Here is a 12,856-nt window from a genome sequence, read left to right as displayed (position 1 = left end):
GCTCCTTATAGTTGTGGGGCAGATTGTGTCTAAAGACAAGATATTCAAACCCTAGTTCCCTACACATTTTATTTAGGAATGTGCTAGATAGAAAGTCAGGTTGACAAGCATCCTAATTATTTCTAGAGCATTTCATTAGGAATCTGGAATGGAAATCCCAGTGATAAGGGGTCTCTGCCCATATATGGCACAAGCTCAGTTAGGAACACACATCTCAGAAGTAGGGCTTCAGTTCAAGGATAAATCATTAATCACCTAAAATTTAGGTATGCCTGAGCCTTGACCTGATTTGGTAGGCCAGCAAGGGACATTTTGAATAAAAGATCTTCCCTCTTGGGGAAGAATTTGTCCCAGTATGGTAGCTCCGACAGAAATATTGGGTTGCAGATGGGAAAATGATCTGGAGAAAGGCACGGCATCTACCCTTCACACTGCCTTGGCAGGGACTATGCTGAGGGCAGAAGACATTGATGGGTCACAATGTGGCCCAGTGCTCAGGTTCTGGGGGACACCGCCCTGGTTCAAGATCCAGTATTGATAATTACAATTAAATAGCCTCTGGTCCTGTGTCTCTCCAAGTGTGGTACAGACCTTGCTACTCATAGTTTCCCAACCAGCAACATGAGCTTCAACTCAGACTTCACTATAAATGCAGAATCCCAATCCCATTCCTGCGTTACCACTTGCATTTTAACTAGATTCCCCAGTTGGTTCACATATATATTACCTTTCGAAATAATGATATATAATATGATTTGGAGGCAATATAAATAAACATTTCAAAATCATTCATTTACTAGGTATGTTTAATATGTACTAGTAAACCAGAACAGCCAAACCATGAATGAGCCCAGGAACATTATTTCTCCAAATGATTCTAAGAAAGTTGAATTCATTTAAAGTGTATTTAAATGAAAGTATGCACCCCCACCCCTATGTCAAACACAAAATTAAAAGGTAGAATTATTTCAAAGAAAGACAAAGAAAAAAAAGGAGAAAGCAGAGCTCAAAGACAAGTTGAATATCTGATTTGACCAGAATACAAAGCAGTGAGCAGCACTAAAGTCAGGAAGTGCTGGCTTCCATCTTAAAGCAGACGACAGTGGTGCTGGGGTGCATGTCCTACAGGGAATAGGAGCTAATGCTGCTCCCTTGGGATAGCAGCCAGAGCCAGGTTCACTAATGAAAGCCAAGGGCTAGGGTGAAACTCCCTAGCTCCAAAAAGGAGCTGAAAGTAAATTGCTAATAACCCCTGACTGGAGTTTGGCTTAAACTAGTCACTGAGCTGAGGAGATAAGAAAAGAAAGACAGACCCTAGGAAACATCAAATGTAACAGCCCCTAGATGGTTCCGTGATGGAATATTCCCAGTGACACCAGGGGAGTAGCAGCCTCCAAATGCTTATATAAGACCAGGTCCCAAAGGCTATTATAAAATCACTAAGCAGAAAAGTTTAAGTCAAAAAAGAAAGAAAAAAGCAAAGCAAAACAACAACAAAAAATCCTTCTACTGAAAATGAGCCAGCAAACCAAAATTCCAAAATACACATAAAATCAAAGAGAAACAAACCAAACAATAACAAAAATATCAATTTATTCCAAGATTAAATTAATTTTATTGAACAGTATGTTTAGGATACTCACAGCAATCAAAAAGAATACTTACTTCCACAAGCACATAAGCCATAATGATATATTTTTAAATAAAACACGAAAAACTACAAAAGAAAGAATGTACAGGAAAAACATCAATTAAAAATCTTGGAAGTGAATATGTAGTCTTTTTATATAAAACTATCAATAAATGATGTAAACTCTCAATTGGATACAGTTGAATAGAAAAATTAAAGAACCGGAGAATTGGAAGCTTGTACTGAGAAATTCACCCTGAAGTAAGACAGTGAAAGATACTTTAAAATATGAAAAAGCAATTAAGAGAGAAGGAAGATAGATTGAGAGACTCCAAACTATATCTAAAGGAACTCAAGAAGTAGAAAATAAAGAAAATTGAGAAGTGTATTATTCAGCTTTCCATCACTGTGACAAAATACCTGAGATAACTTGAAAGGAGGTGAGGTTTATTTTGGCTCATAGTTTCAAAAGTTCCAGTTTATGGTCAATTGGTCCCATTGCTTTTAGGCCTGTGGCATGGCAGTACATATGGCAGGAGCACATGGTGGAGGAGGCTACTTACCTCATAGCAGCTGGGAAGCAAAACAGACAGGAAGGGATAGAGGTCACAATATTCCCTTCAAGGGCACACCCCCAATGACCTAACTTTCCGTCACTAGGCCCACCTCTTAAAGGTTCCACCACCTCCAGATAGCACCAAGCTGAGGACACACGGGCTTTGGGGAGACATTCCAGATTTAGACTATAGCAAGAAACCATTGAACACACACACACACACACACACACACACACACACACAACAACTGTGTGGAAATTTCATAAGAAGTAGACTTGCTGAATTTGCATTTGCAATGTGATAGATATTGCCAAATTACCCTAAAGAAAGTTGTACCAAGTTAAATTCCTGCTACTTTTTATCTTTGATAACCTGATAAAAACATGTCTAAGTGCACCTTTATTTGATTTTTTTTTAATATGAGCAAGTCCGAGTGACTTTACACATAAGCTAGATTTTCTTTTCTGTGAACTATTTTTGCATCAGGTGTTTGTTTTATTTTTGCAGTGCTGGAGATCAAACCCAGAGCCACATGAATGCTAAGCAAGTGCTCCTACCACTGAGCTACAGCCTCTGTCCCTTATCAACTGTTTCTTTATCCAATTTTCTATCAAGTTGTGCATCTTGTCCTTATTGATTTATTGAAGCCTCTTTATACCAGTGAAATTAGCTCTTTGCTTATCAAATAAGTTGTGATCATGTTAAATAAACAGATTAATATAAGAAAGATTAAATCATTATGATGATGAATCTTCCTCTCCAAGAATGTGTTGTCTTTAAATTTGCTCAAGTTTTCTTTTAAATTCTTGAATGGTTGTAGTTTTTTTCTTGTAGAACCTATACCTGAATTTTAAGATTTTAATCTTTTGTTGCTTTTAAAAAAGGTTTCTTTTCATCCTTTTTGTATTTGAGCTGATTTTTATTCATAAAAGTTTAGTTTTAAAATTTTTGTGTACTGTGCACTAAATTCTTATAGTTTGATATTTTTCATTAGATTCATTGAGTTTTCCAGTATATATTATCTCCAAATCATATTATCATATTATCTCCAAATAAGTCCTCAAATAATAATACATCTTCAAATAATAACATTTTTACCTCATTCTTCCATATTTTTATACCTAAATTTTTTCTCTTTTCTAATTGTACTAGCTATAACCTTAAGAAATATGTTACATAGCAATGGGGATTTCACACTGTATAATTCCAATTATGTAACATTCTTGAAAATGACAAGATTATAGAAATGGAAAAGTAGATTAGTGATTAGTGGCTTCTGGGGTTAGGGAAGGCAGTAAGTGATGAAGGTAGGTGTGGCTATAAAAAGGCAGCATGATCCTTGTGGTGCTAGAAAGTTCAATATCTGACTTACATCAATGTCAATGTCCTAGTGGTGATATACTACAGATTTGCCACTCAGAAAAATTATCTGAAGGGCACAGGGAATCTCCATGTTATTTCTTATGGCTGCATGGGAATCTATAATTATTTCAAAATAAAAATTTTTAAAACTGCTCTAATCTAGTTTTATTTTTTAAGAGGTAATGATAGACATCCTTATTCTTCCCTGACTTCCACAAGGATATTTCTACTGTTTCCACATTCATCATGCTACGAGCTCTTAGTCTGAGATATATCAAAATAAGAAGCAATTAGTTCAAATATATTGGCAATAATAATACATAGAAATGAAGTTTTCATTTATAATGAAATTTTTCATCCATTCCTTTTTATTGATTTTTTTAATATGGAGAGATAATTGTTGAAGAGAGAGAGTAAATATAGCAAAATATTAACAACAAATGAGTCTCAGTGAAAAATATGTGCAAGTTTTTTGCATTATTCTAGCAACTTCGTTTTTCAAAGTAAAATGATTTTTTAAAAAAGAATGGTAAAACTTCAGATAATAAAAATATAGGAGATCTTTGTCATATTTAGGAGGAATTTAGAAAGACTGAATTATTTAACATGTTGTTTTAAAAATTTTAGAGTTAATTATGTGAATTTAAAAGGTAAGGATAGAAATGGGGATGTAACAGTAGTAGAGCATTTGCCTAGAATTCACAAAGCCTTGAATTTGATCTCCAGCACTGAAAAAAATAATAATAATACTAATAAAGCTATCCATAAGGAACAAAATTGTTCCTTATGTTATGTTCTTCTTTGACAAGAAGAGAAAAAAAGATACAGAAAACCAAAAGAACAGAAATTAGTCCAAATATATCAATAATCACAATAAACATAAATCCAAATGAATTAAGTACAACTGTTTAAAGACAGATTATCTGATTAGATTTAAAACACTCCAGACTTACTTTGAATATGTTGCCTTTACAAGCTACACAAAAGCTAAAACTCTATCAATAGAAGGAAAATAAAGGGTATTTCATATAAATACCCCAAAAAAAGTGGGTATCATTGAACTAATAGCAAACAAAATAGAATTCTGGGCCAAAAATATAGATTTCTAAGAATAAAAAGTGACATATACATATGGTCAAATTTCCTTCCCGAAAGAACATATTATTTTCTATTTCCAATAGCAAAGCCTGAGTATTATTCCCAAAAGTATTTCAATACAAGGCAGTATCAAATTTGTATTTGTCAATTTGGTAAACAAAAAGAAAAGAAAAGATCTTTTTACAGTTTAAATTCAAAGCCCATGCTTTCTCAAACACAGAAATCACACAACAAAACTGATGGTTTGGAATCAATGGCAAACTTCCAGCCCAGGGAGGCAGAAACTGTACTTCTTTTAGGGCCCAAGGGGACACTGGGCCACCGCTGGGTAGTGAGGGGTAAGGGAGGGAGGAAACCTGGAGTTGACCAGCAGGGAGCCCAGTTCCTCTAGGTCTTCAAACCACTGAGCCCCTGCCCCTGAAGTCGACTTCTGCTCATGTGGAACAGATTCCAATTAATTCTTAGCAGCTTATTTAATTTCTATACAGCGAAGTATTTACTTTCTATACAATCACTAGCAAAGCTGTTCGGTGCCCCAGGCACAAACACTAACAACTCTCTTACAAGGAAGTCTGAAGGACCAATTGCCCTTTGGTTTCACACAAAGCTTTCATTAAAAACTCGACAGGAATTAGGTGCAGTTAGCAATTTCCAGAGAAATCTCTGATACATTTTCCCTGAAAACAAAGAAAGAAAGGAAAAAAAAAAAAGGCAAGATTTTCTATAAAATTTAGCAAAAGGTTACTGAATTTGTTGATAACAATTCTTTGAATTTACTGAAAACACATAAGTGATTAATCCATGCCAGGCTTTCCACTGGAGACTTTTTACCCTGTGTTCTCAGATCTAATTCTCCAAACAAGTCACAATTTAGGAGCATTATTGTCCTCATTTTACTGACAATCAAACTGAGTGTCAGCGAGGTTAAATTACTTGCCCAATGCCAAACTCTAATAAGCAGATTCATGCTTCATATTGAGATTGATGGGTTCACAAAGGTGAACTCTCGGGCAGCCCTGTTATTCATGTTATCAGCAGCGTTATTAAGACTGAAAATAATAGTAATAGTTATAATTTCTCATTAACAAGCCCAGATCATTTAGGAAACTCTGAAGATGTAATAACATTGTGGGGAGGCATACACTATGATTAATGCAAGCAGAAACTTTCAATAAGTTCTGGAAAAATTCATATGCTCAGTTAACAGCAACAATCACTTCAGCAGAGTAGACAGTTAATCATTCTCAATAATGCTGGATCCAGGAGATATTATTTCCTGACAGGCTGGGCTGCTGGTTCGCCTGGTTTTGCTGATGCAGCTGCTCCTGCTAGATGCTCTAGAAAGGTTTTCTGATTTATTGTTTGAAGTTAAAATTAGCAGAGTTTTAAAAGCAACACAAAAGCCACATGCATCTTTCTGTCACTATTGCCTTCATTCTATTCACATTTTATCCACTTTTTGCTTGAGTGGCTGGAATCTAGGTTCGGATATAGAGAAGATAAAAAAAAAATAATCCCATGGAAATTATTACAAAACTAGATGAGGCATTTTAAAGTCATGCAGAAAAATAATTTTTTTTAATTGGTTTGGTTTCTAGAGTCACTATCAGAATCAGTGAGTAAAGAAAGCAAGGCAAACACACGGACATTTTTTAGTATTCTATTTGCTTCCCCTGGCACAGCCACATCCTATTTGCCAATGTCTGTATGAAAACAGACCGTGCCTGCTACAGGCCACAAACAAGGTTTCCTTTTATCTGCACTGCATAGTTCCTAGAAGCAAGCTCCTAATGGAAGCAATCGCTCACCAATGAATTTAGTTTTTGTTGTTTTGTTTTGAAGCATTTCAGCCAAAAAAAAAAAAAAAAAAGAAGAAGAAAAAGAAAAAGTATCCCTTGAATTCGTCAATGAGGGACATTTTTAGAGTGGCAAATATATACCTGGCAATTCTGAGCCAGATCACTCTCAATGTTATTAATGTTTTTAATAAAAATGAGTAACCTTAGGAATATAAGCAATCTTTTAAAGCATTTTCCTTTTTTCAGGGATCATTGTAAATACTTCTGCTATCTCAGGGGCAGTGTTGCAAAAAGGCTTCATACTTTATTCCCAGTATACAGGTTTGCTCGCTGCAGCTCCCAGGGAGCTGAACAAACATAATTCAGGTATGAACATTATTATCCCAAAATGCATTCTCTGTTGGAAAGGTAGTTATATAAATTATACCCCACAGATCACTTTTTCAAAGCCTTATTTTATCCTCACCTTTAGCAAATCATTTGCTAAAACATTGAAAAATGCAAAAAGGCATCGAATTTCACTTCTTTTCCCTTTTCAGTCTTTACTTGGAAGAGTGAGGGAAGAAAGGGCCAGGAAGTAAAGAGCATGAAGGAGGAGCAGCAAGACTCCTCACTGAATACAGAGAATAAGTATTAGATCTTTGAATAATCTAGATTTGATATATTAGAGAATCATTTACCAAATAAATGGCAACAAATAAAATTCTGAAACAATGCTCTTGCCTCTTTCCACACTTACTAAAAAATTCATAGCACATGAAAAAAAAATTGTGTTCAGAGATTTTACCCAAAAAGTACTATGTAGGTTTCATTAATATTCCTGACTATTAAATGTTAATTACTCTCGTGGCAAAGGAAAATACAAATCAACAGTTAAGCACATGTTAAAAGAACAGTAAATTCTTTGATGTTGGAAGAAGCTTTAGCTATCTAATTCAAGGGAATTTTTTAAAAAGAAGCAAAGGAGGAGAAAGAGTAATGCAGGGAGAGAACCCTTTTGCTAAAATCAAGAAGCCAACTCAAGTTCCAAGTTGAGTCCCACACACCCTGTTTTTCAGGTAGACAACCATTTTGACATGCTCTGAATCATGCACGTGGCATCTCTGGCTGGGAAGGATAGGCCAAGACAGGCCAAACCCAAGAAGGGTTGGAGATCGAACACCAGCTAGCTGCACTCAGAACTTCTTGAGCATCAGCCTAGGACTGCAATTAGCTCTGGTATATCATGCTAGAAATTGCTTTCAAGGAACACAGTTCAAAGATCGAGTTTCTCTTTTGCTGTCCATTCACAGCAAAATATTTGCAGAGATTTGACATCCTTTGACATAATTATATAAATAGCACATACAAAATGTCTATTCAATTTCATAAAGCAAATTTTAATCAAAGCTACACATATTTCTGAATACTAAGAGCCTGGAGGCTCAAAAGAGTGAGAAACATGTTACAATAGTGAGAAATACTATACGTGAGTACTCTTGTCAAACGGAAGCATGACCAATGTAATCCTACTGTATGTATGATTTATCAAAATGCATAAATGCATTCTGTCAAATTAAAAAATTTAAAAAACCATAAGCCTGGCTCTGATTATATTTTTGTATATGAGGCCAACAAAAATAATTTGCTCTTTCTGGAAATTTTAAATCCATTCCTAAACAGAAAAGACACACTCCAGCCCAAGCATTAGCTCTCTCAGTCTTCTTGCCCAATCTTGACCAAGATCTTAGCATTACTCAACAGCAACTAAAATTCAAATCAATTTAAATATCTCTATTACTGCCACAACTTTATGTCTCAGAGCTGACTCTATAAATAATGGCAGGCGATCAGTAAGATTAAAACTGAACCTTCAACTTTGCAATGTCACTGTTATCCTTGGTTTGCATTTTTAAGGGAAGAGAGTTTATAGGTTTGTTCAATTAATTGAATTATGAAATTGAACAAAAAGTCTCACCTTGTGATGCCCAAATTCATTCAAAATGCTTCCTAGTTTTCTGGTATTGCTATGCAGCTTTTGGGCAGCAACAGCTGGATGGGGATCCCGCCAATCGATGGACAAGCGGTGATACCAAAGGCGCTGACTTTCCAGAATGTGAGCTGATTTGACACTAGGATCAAAACGATGCACTTCACATCCATCATTGGCCATGCTCACCTCAAAATGGGTATCATCACTTCCCAGCCTAGAGAGAGGATGGAAACCAGTAACAACAACAGCAACAGAATCCAATGAAGCAAATTGTTGAACCAACAGAATGACAGATCCAAGGCCAACTTTCTTAGTCATCTCAGACCTTCTCTGTTTTTGAATATGTGTCTAATGTACACATTCAACAAACTTTCTTTCACAAAGAAAAAAGTATTATCACTCAAAGCCTTTGGATACAAGACAGAAAAATTATCTGCTCAAAACAGACCAGAAAATCACAGACTCAAACGTGTAGAAGCATAACAAAATGATTTTTAAAAGATGTAAATCATAGTAGCAATGAGACAAATAAGAATATTCACTAATCTTGAGATTTTTTTCTCAGACTATGCCAAAAATATAAGCCCCACATTAGTTCCTCGAGGAGAGTTGCTTTCTACTAATGAGGTAATTTGTCTCCATTCTAATGACCCAAGTGCTGTGCATGCAATTTGACTTAAAGACAACAGCTGTTTTCTTAGAAATGGTGTGTATTTTAAAACAGTATAGTTAAAGAAAAAAGGCAAATATATGTAGTTCTACTATATCCAGGACACAAGAAGGAGAACAGTTTCCTCACCTCAATTCACATTCACAAAGGGAAGAAATTATGAATTAATTAGAATTAAGTATCCAATTGGGTACTTACAACATACTTACAAATATTTGAATTTACTTAGAAATATTTCTTATTTAATGGCATAAGAATCATCACTTTGATTAAAGCACTGATTTGAATGAAAAGCATAAAATTAAGCCAGAAAGGATGATTTTAAAAAATGGTGATTATGGCTTCTCTGCCCAAAATACTATAATTACATGTGATTTAGGATACCAAAATTTCACAAAGTATCCACAATACATTGGTCATACCTGAACCTAGTGCAGAAATTCTCTTAGACTCTATTTCAGACTATTGCCTAATTTCAAAATACACAAGTTCAGTGGGATAAGAATTATTTTTCAGATTTTAGTTGATTAAGCCTTCAGTGTAGATGTCCTCCACCTAGACATTCTTATAGTCTTATTGGTCTCATCCTCCCCCTTCTCCCTATGGCCACTGGAATCCATGATGTGTCAAAGAATCAGAGAATTCTCTGATGTTCCTCAACAACAGTTCTTTCAACCCTCTTTGGCTAAAAAAGAAGATTCAACAGTCCTCTCAAACATTCCCATTTCTGGGGCTGGGGAGATAGCTCAGTTGGTAGAATGCTTGCCTTGTAAGCACAAGGTCCTGGGTTTCATCCCTAGCACCACCCCCCAAAAAAAAAAAAAAAAAAAATTCCCATTTCTTCTACCATGCTGTCTTGGTCCCTATTTTCTATTTACTTTTGAATTCATACAGTTCAGACCATTGTAACTCTACCCAATTTCCTCCCATATTTTCCATTATTAATGTAGTGTAGCAGATTGACTTGTTGGCCTTAATTCTTTACCCCTCCCTCATCCATGCTACTGCCACACTCATCAAGAGGGCCTGTCCTTCCTACCCCTTGATTTTTTGTCTTGGTCATGTGACTTCCTTTCTGGGAGGAAGTGACAGTAGGTCACTAGATCCTAGATATTGAGTGCTTCTATTCACTCTCATGTATCATCACAGTGATAAAAGGAATTATGAGGAGCACAGACAACCCCAACCAGCCCCCCAGCCTTCTGTAAAAAACAGAATTGCCCTTAGCCATCTCATTATGAAATAAATTCTCCCAATTGAGCAGAGCCTGGGTCAGCTGAAGGCTGGATGACCTAAAGACATATTAGCATTAATAAATAACAGTGATTTTAAGCCACTGAGTTTTAGAGTGATTTGTTACACAGAAATAGCTAACTGATACACCTGGCATTAAATATGAATCCAAGAGTTTCAGTTGAAACTACGAAGCATTTTTTAGTAGACAGACTTGTTTCCATATAGGTCAGAATGTTGTAGAAGTTGCCTGTCCCAAAGGATTTTTCATCTCATTAACTTTGTTGAAACTTATATGAGCAAAATAGTATTACTATAGGAATGCAATAGAAAGGATAGTTTTGTAGTTTCAGTAGGGAACATTATGTCAAAACTTACTAGTTAAATACAATTTGCATAAAACCTTCTAGTGTAAAAATGTGCATACTTTCTTCCTCTGAATTTTCAGAATTTTTTTCAAGCAAATATTCTCTATTCTAAAATACATATATGTGATTTTATACTTAAGTATAAAATTTATTTTAAGTATAAAATCACATATGTAATATATTTATATATAAAATCATATATATATGATTTAAATCAAGATCTAAAAAATCTTCATCATTAAATAAGTCACATACTCTTCTTTAAATTTTTTGGTAAGGCACTTCATTATATATTGATATCATCACTTCCAATTTAAACTAGTTTCCTGTAATTAAAAACTAACAAATATGCGTAAGAAAAATCAAATGGTAAGAGGTATATACATGAAAAGTAAAAGTTTTCTACCATTAGAAATTTTAGCCACTAATTTCCAGATTAACATGGTTAGTAGTTATTTGTGAATCTTTCCGGAAATTTTCTACACATACACAAGTGTCTTCTATTATAAATTATTACAAGAAAACACATACATATGTAGTGGAGGAACCATTCTGTATGATACATTAGGTAACATGAAACTAATTTGCAATTTTTATTAACTTATGTTACTTTTATTCAATCCATTTAACCTTAAAATATAAATATGTATTTGTAATGGAAAATAATATACAACATTCACTTAATTGCACCTATAATATTTATTTCTATTTATTTGAAATGGTACTTCTTTAGGCTTAAATTAGTCAAGTTTGTGGTAGAGATAAAAGCACGAGGAAGAATAAACGGAATATACAATGTTGTCACAAGATATGATCCAAAGTAGTGAAACCAAGAGTCAAATCCAATCCTGGTCGTTCTAAGATGTGCTCTCTACACTCTACCTCACTGCAGGTGAGTACAGCATGCAAGTTCATGGAGGGAATATTTACAATCTCAGGGGTCTAGGAAATTGTTCGTTCCTAGATAGTTAAGCTCCATGAAGAAAAAGCTTGCTCATTTCCAAATCCCCAGTGCTGTGTAGATAAATGATGTTAGAGAGACCTGCAGAATGGTGCCCTGAGTGAAATAAAACTTTTAGATAGGTTCTGAAATTGCCAGAATATACAGGACAATATCCAAACATAGTGCGTGATAGGCTACATTTTGCTGACTCAATACCATAAATAAAAGTATTTAAAGCGTACTTCATATGTGCACGGCACTATATTGGACACCAGGGACAAACAGATAAATTAGTAATAAAGGAAGATTTTTGAACAAATAACTAAAATAAAGTAACAACTATTATTTGTAGCAAAGAACTTAGTCTATAAGGAAGCCATGTTCTGCTGTTATTTAACTAGAAAGAGAATTCATTGTTCATTTTAATTCATAGAAATATTTTACTTAATACATATTCCACAAAGCAAGAAGTATAGATCATATGGCTTCCATCTCATGGCCTAAGAGAGTTGTTTCATTTTTCTGCCATTCTTTCTGTATTCCAGCCTCAGGAAAGGTAAAGGGGAAGCCACGGTCACATCTTTCCTCTTGAGGTCATGGTCTAAAAGTTGCACACATCACTTCTACTCACATCCCATTGCTCACACTTAGACATGTGGCACTTACAGCTTTAAGGAAGGCCGGAAATACAGCCATCTGCAAGGTGGCCATGTGTCCTGCTAACCTTGGGAGTTCTGCTACCAAAGGAACAACAGGAGAATAGATATTGGGGGACAATTAGTACTTCCTACCCACTTTGAATTAAGACTGCAAGCTTTCCTTCCCATTGGGATGGTAGAATTGTATAATTCATGATGATAAATATTATTCTGCCTACATTACTGGTGGAGTTGGAGGTCACAACAAACTTTTCAGTATAGAAGGACCATTAAACCTAAGAGCTATTGAAGAAAAAGGAAGGGGCAACTTGATTTTCAATGGTAATGTAGAATATCAGAGTAATCACTTTAGCTATTCTTCTCTGATGTCGCAGAAAAAAACCCACCAGGATTCCTGCACACGGTTGTGTGGGCTGTGTACTCAACAACTCTAGGAGGTATCATTCACTTCAGAATGACTCAGTGATGAGTTCCTGGCAGATGGCAGTATGGCTCTTGGGAGAGAGGGGTACATTATCACGAGCTGTACCAAGGGGTTCTTTGAACTAGCTCTGGGTAGTCCTGG

General features: G+C 35.3%; 1 protein-coding gene across 2 annotated transcripts in view; it reads right to left on the bottom strand.

Moving 5' to 3' along the window:
• The window catches only part of Mettl24 (methyltransferase like 24), a 97,456-nt gene that overhangs the window by 37,763 nt on the left and 46,837 nt on the right, over positions 1-12,856 (bottom strand). For both annotated transcript variants that reach the window (XM_047558133.1, XM_047558134.1), the window contains exon 4: positions 8,404-8,632. In XM_047558133.1, coding sequence (XP_047414089.1) covers positions 8,404-8,632 — 229 coding nt within the window. The remainder of the gene's footprint in view (positions 1-8,403; positions 8,633-12,856) is intronic.

This window comes from Sciurus carolinensis, chromosome 7 (genome assembly GCF_902686445.1).
Source record: "Sciurus carolinensis chromosome 7, mSciCar1.2, whole genome shotgun sequence".
NCBI lineage: Eukaryota > Metazoa > Chordata > Mammalia > Rodentia > Sciuridae > Sciurus > Sciurus carolinensis.
Note: the sequence above shows the minus strand (reverse complement) of the source record. Positions and strands in the feature narration are given on the sequence as shown.